This window comes from Dendroctonus ponderosae, unplaced genomic scaffold (assembly GCF_020466585.1).
Source record: "Dendroctonus ponderosae isolate FM_Combo_2020 unplaced genomic scaffold, Dpon_F_20191213v2 Dpon_F_20191213_8, whole genome shotgun sequence".
NCBI classification, from domain to species: domain Eukaryota; kingdom Metazoa; phylum Arthropoda; class Insecta; order Coleoptera; family Curculionidae; genus Dendroctonus; species Dendroctonus ponderosae.
In genome coordinates, this window is record NW_026019016.1 from 1,759,297 (window position 1) to 1,765,115 (window position 5,819).

Below are 5,819 nucleotides of genomic sequence, written 5' to 3' on the forward strand. Positions count from 1 at the left end.
AATGATGTACAAATGAGCGTTCTTGCTCATTTTGCCTCCGAGAAATGAGCAAAAACGGGACAGAAAACATGAAATTTTGGCATAATCTTGCACCTAAGTGTCTGATATCCAAATTTCGCTTTCTGGGTCAAAACTACTCGAATTTCCTCACTCAAGTTGTTACGACTGAATCGACTTTTCAATTCTCTATCCAACCATGCCAAAACGAGTTCTCTGTCTCGAATGGTTCTTGAGAAACGTCGAAAAAAACAGCGTCATGTTCAAGTGGATTTTGCAACTCAATGAGAAACCCGCAAATCTAAAACCTCTTGAATTCAAGCATTTTTTGAGAAAACCGATAAATGAATAATTTACACAAAAAATTACCAAAGTGACGAAAAACTTTCAAGACGGGTGCTAAATCTCTTCTGGAACCCTTGCGCGTACTAGAGCCAATAGCTTACAGAAATACAGATCACAAGCTAAGGAGACTTATCAGCAAAACCTACTTGTTCAGTTGGTCATATTTTGCCAATAAATTTTATTTCTTTGTTCAGGTAGCACATCGGTCTGGCTTACAGTTTCATTCACGATAGAACGCTACATCGCAGTGTGCCACCCGATGAAGGGCAAGTTCTTCTGCACGGAAAATCGTGCCAAAACCGTCACTGTTATCGTCTACATATTCTGCATCCTCACCACCGCTTCCACCACATTCGAGTATCAACTGACGCTAAATGATACTGTAACGTGCTCCAAGTGCCAAATCGACCCGGGCAGACTATCATCAGCCAACTATACTGGAAACAATTCCAGTTCCATCCATTTCATCCCGAACAATGTGAGCGTGAGCCGAGATCGAAAGCTGGAGAGCGGCAATTCGCTGAACGTGTTCAACGACCCAGTTTTAACCGATGCGCTGAAGAAGATCCTGGTTAATTGCACCAGCAATCATCCTCACATAATCTTCGTTTATCCTCAACTCGGCAACGTTTCGCAGCCAAGAAGCATCCCGGACAGCACCAATGTGAACTTGCCCAATGTGGCCATTGTGCACAAAACGATCGATGAGAGTGTCTTGGAAGAGGACAATGATGAATTCGACTTGGACGTTCAAAATGATACAGCAGTGAACGAGAGCTTGAGATCGTGCTGCGTCACCAAGCTGTACATTGATGTGGAGAACACCAATCTGGGAAAGAACCAGAAATATACCAGTTTCATGTACTGGTACAGTGCGATGGTTTGGGGAATTGTGCCTTTAGTGCTCATTGCGACCTTCAACTGCTTTCTGATCAGCGCTGTATACATTTCGCAGAAGAAACGGAAGTCCATGACTCGAACTAACACACAGACTTCACAGGTAAGACCTTATCCAATGTTTTCCGCCTCAACATATCTTCGAAATCATTCGCAATGGCAAATGCCCTTTATTTTGAAACAGGTTCTCATAGAGCGTTCTTCAAAATCCTGCTTTTCTGGCATATCTTCGGCAAGTTCATGTTCGCTTATTGCGTCCTACTTAGTTTCTGGAATGGTTATTTTTTCGCCTCGGAAAAAAATGGGTCCTAACACTTAAAAAAATAACGATGGCATCCACTTTGGACAGGTACATAATTAGCCTCTAAGTTCATTGGCTGAAAAATCGGTGGTCATTCCGATTTCGAATAAATACACACCGCTCCTGCTAATTTACTTAGCTGGCAGGCCGCAAATAAACCCGATATGTGAGATGTTGATTTAGTTGAGGAAAATAATGGACTTTTTACTATCCATAATGTTGTTGCTTTTGGCACCACGTCGATTTCGACTTTCTTTTTACACAATGTCCGAAAATTTGCCACTAAAAATCACCGTTTTGCAACTAGAGTTCGATCAATTCATTGGCAGACTTCGACATCCAGTGGATGTTGAAGTAGTTGTTGTGTCGAGCCCTTCGAGCAATCGTGTCAGTGTGTTGACACTTGTGTGTTAATGCCGCTCTGTATGTCGATGTGCCGCGACACCTGGCCTCTTACGACGCGGCACTTTGAACAACACTCACGTTGTTGGCTTCATTTTTAGGGCCTCCGCTCCGGCCTGCAAATAAAACAAAGCCCAACCTTGGAAAAATTTCGACCAAAAATCAAAATTTCACATGCGGGTTTTTTGAGCTCAATCGATTCCTTTCGATGTAAGAAGGTGACAAATATACATTTATAAAGCATTTGGGTCAATAATATGGAAGAAATCGTATGGTAAATATTGTGAACGCCCAAAAAACGCTTACAATTTGCCGAAAATGTCTATTATTTCGGAACTGAAACTTCTAGCGTGTTTTTAAATGAGTTTGATGAATTCCTCGCGTCCGGGCGCTGAGAATGATGTAAAATTTAAGACATTGTGAAAATTTTCATTTAAAAAAAAATCGACCTCCACCTTTAGAAAAATTTCGGTCAAAAATAAAAATTTTACATGCGTGTTCTTTCAGCTCAATCGATTCCTTTCCATGTAAGAAGGTCACAAATATGCATTTATGAAGCATTTGGGTCAATAACAAGGAAGAAATAGTCGGTTAAAGATCGTGAACGCTCAAAAAGCGCTTAAAATGTGCCGAAATGGCTATTATTTCGGATCTGAAACTTCTACCATGTTTTTCAATGAGTTCGATGCATTTCTCGCGTCCGTGAGCTGAAAATGATGTAAAATTTAAGACATTTAGAGAACATTTAAATTTTTTTGAAAAATCGACCCCCACCCTTAGAAAAATTTCGATCAAAAATAAAAATTTTACATGAGGGTTTTTTTAGCTCAATCGATTCCTTTCGATGTAAGAAGGTCACAAATATACATTTATAAAGCATTTGGGTTAATAATATGGAAGAAATCGTCGGTTAAAGATCGTGAACGCTCAAAAAACGCTTAAATTATGCCGAAAATGTCGATTATTTCGGATCTGAAACCTCTACCATGTTTTTCAATGAGTTCTATCCATTCCGGGCGTCAGTGAGCTGAAAATGATATAAAATTTAAGATATTTTGAGAAAATTTTAATGTTTTTCGAAAAATCGACCCGCACCCTTAGAAAAGTTTCGACTAAAAATCAAAATCTTACAAGCCTGTTTTTTTAGCTCAATCGATTCCTTTCGATGTAAGAATTTGGGTCAATAATAAGGAAGAAATAGTCGGTTAAAGATCGTGAACTCTCAAAAACCGCTTAAAATGTGCCGAAAATGTCTTTTATTTCTGATCTGAAACCTCTACCATGTTTTTCAATGAGTTCGATGACATTTTGAGAAAATTTAATTTTTTTCGAAAAATCGACCCCCCCCCCCTTAGAAAAATTTCGACTAAAAATTAAAATTTTACAAGCCTGTTTTTTGAGCTCAATCGATTCGTTTCGATGTAAGAAGGTCACCAACATGCATTATAAAGTGTTTGGGTCAATAATAAGAAATAAATCGTCGGATAAAGATCGTAAAGGCTCAAAAAACACTTAAAATGTACCGAAAATGTCTATTATTTCGGATCTGAAACTGCTAGCATGTTTTTCAATGAGTTCGATGCATTCCTGGCGTCCGTGAGCCGAAAATGATGTAGAATTTAAGACATTTTCAGAAAATTTTCATTCAAAAATGAGGCCGCGTTTTGCGTAATCAAGAGATCGGTCCCACATTCGATACATTGATTCAAAAAATGTGTTGATTTCAGAGTGAAAATGCGGCGATATCAAACGAAAACCGCATTACCATCATGCTGATCGCAGTGGTGGTGATGTTTTTAATCTGCCAATCGCCTACCGCTTCGTACCTGATTTACTACAACTTCTACCCGCCTGTATCTGGTCGCGATAAAAACATCCAAAGCAGTAAGCAGTTTTCGCCCAGTCAGATTAAACGATTCTGAGCCGAACTTGCCTTCCAGTTTTAGGTAACGTTTTCAACGCCCTGCTAACAGTGAACGCAGCCTGCAATTTCCTGCTCTACAGCATCATGTCGAAAAAGTTCCGAAGCACGTTCAAGCAACTGTTTTTCGAGCGCAGCAAGAAGCGCCAGGACACCATGCAACTGTCCTCGCTCAAGAGCCACAATTCCCAAAAATTCAACCCCTACCATCACGGTATCAGTAGAAATGCGTCCGAGTACCGAACCCCTCGAGACTTGGAGGTAAATATTTATTTCTTTAATAAGCGAAGGTACGTCAACACGTACAGGGTAAGAATTGGACTTCATACGGTCAAATCATCCAATGTGACTGTTGACGTGAGTGAGTTCGATTGCTGAGTGGCTCATCCGTTCTTTGTGGTAATTGCATTTTGTTGTTATACTTGTGGCTAACAATTCATATTTATTAAAGCCTGGAAGCGCGTGTGTTAAGTGTTAAGCGTGTCCTAATCTGTCCAAGACGCCTGTTGAGTCCAAAAAAACCCGAAATTTCGAACATAAGTAATTCACAGAATTCACACGTCCTAAGCGAGAATGAGCACATTAAATCGACCGTTGCCCCATTCATCAACAGCTAACAAACAGTATGAAGAAGCACTAACACACCGAACTAACAAGTCGAGAGCAAACTTGGAATAAGAATAGTTTAGTGTTGTTTCTGTATTTTATAGACGGCAAGTTTGACCGGAGTGCCTCGATCGAAAACCTTAATCACTCGTCCCATAGGAAAAGCCAGATCCACCGATTTGATTGTTTAACTTTTCTACATTGACTGTGTGAAGTGCAAAGAATAGCGTCATTGTGATGAACTAGTAAAAATCATATATGAAACGGTGTGCATGTGCGCCTGAAGACCGAAATTGTGGTTTTGTTTTCTATAGCCCATAGGAAGTGAGCCAAAGCAAAGGCAAACGTTGTTATTTATTTTTTATTGAGAGTGATGGTTGCATAATACAAAAATAATATGCAAATTCCTCCATACAACCCTTCTCCTTATCACTTACATTGGAAACGTAACCGGATACATCAGTTTCACAGAAACCAACTGGTTGAGTTTTATATAAAAAAAACCATTGCCTGCCAAAATATTCTTAACACTGGGAAACTGTTTGAGTTTAAAGTCGGAAATCATAACACTCGAGATCTTTGCCCTGGTTAACTTTCCAGCTGTGCAGCCTTTTGGGTTTCAGTTAACAGCAGTGCGTCTGAGGGAGACTCTTCTGTCTCATTCGCCAGCACTGGAAGCTCCAGCACTTGCACACTCTTCAAAGGCACATTTTTTGATTTCCTATCAGACAGAATAAACGTTATTATTTTTTTGCTTGACTATACGTACAGGTTGGCTCACGGTTGGTGGTAAATCAGACGTAGATGGTCTAAACGAATCTGAAAACGCAACTTTAGGCTGTTCGAAAACAGTTTATAGCCAAAAGTATCAACTTTGCTATTTCAATTGGGACACCCTGTATATACTACCCTTTTTCTAAAGGTTTTCATTTATTTCATTTGTCCGATTATTGCTGAACTTGAGCTCAATTTCGAAAAATTACAAAAACTGATCCATCGCTTTGATTCTATCCAAGTTCTGCACACTTCAGAAGTTAGAATGGCCAAAGAAAAAATGTCCGAATTTTCAGCCTTCTATGTGGTCTAGTTTGAGAGTTGTGATTTTTTAACCAAATGCGCGCATTTTTGCGACTATTTCTAAATTTGAGCGCAAAAGTCATGAAGAATATCTTTAAATGTATCGGCATTCAGGGGCGGATCCAGCTTTAAATTCAGGGGGGGGGGTTATGTAGAAAAATACTTCTGTCTTCAGTCTTCTGTTGTCTATGAAATTAGCAAAATTATCGTCGTTTTATGCAAGGGTGGCGTAAGATTATTGCAAAATTTCATGTTTTCCGTCCCGTTTTGCAT

The 5,819-nt window shown here is 39.6% G+C and overlaps 2 protein-coding genes across 4 annotated transcripts in view; one reads left to right on the forward strand and one right to left on the reverse strand.

Annotated features, from left to right (window-relative positions):
* LOC109544846 overlaps nt 1-4,878 on the forward strand; it is a 20,083-nt gene extending 15,205 nt beyond the window's left edge. For all 3 annotated transcript variants that reach the window (XM_019915220.2, XM_019915219.2, XM_019915218.2), the window contains exons 5-8: nt 537-1,342; nt 3,670-3,826; nt 3,883-4,124; nt 4,574-4,878. In XM_019915220.2, the coding sequence (XP_019770779.2) occupies nt 537-1,342; nt 3,670-3,826; nt 3,883-4,124; nt 4,574-4,660 (1,292 nt within the window). In that variant the 3' untranslated portion in view covers nt 4,661-4,878. The remainder of the gene's footprint in view (nt 1-536; nt 1,343-3,669; nt 3,827-3,882; nt 4,125-4,573) is intronic.
* The window catches only part of LOC109544845 (organic cation transporter protein), a 6,539-nt gene continuing 5,536 nt past the window's right edge, over nt 4,817-5,819 (reverse strand). Inside the window, exon 10 of the mRNA XM_048669273.1 lies at nt 4,817-5,190. Within this exon, the coding sequence (XP_048525230.1) occupies nt 5,058-5,190 (133 nt within the window). The 3' untranslated portion in view covers nt 4,817-5,057. The remainder of the gene's footprint in view (nt 5,191-5,819) is intronic.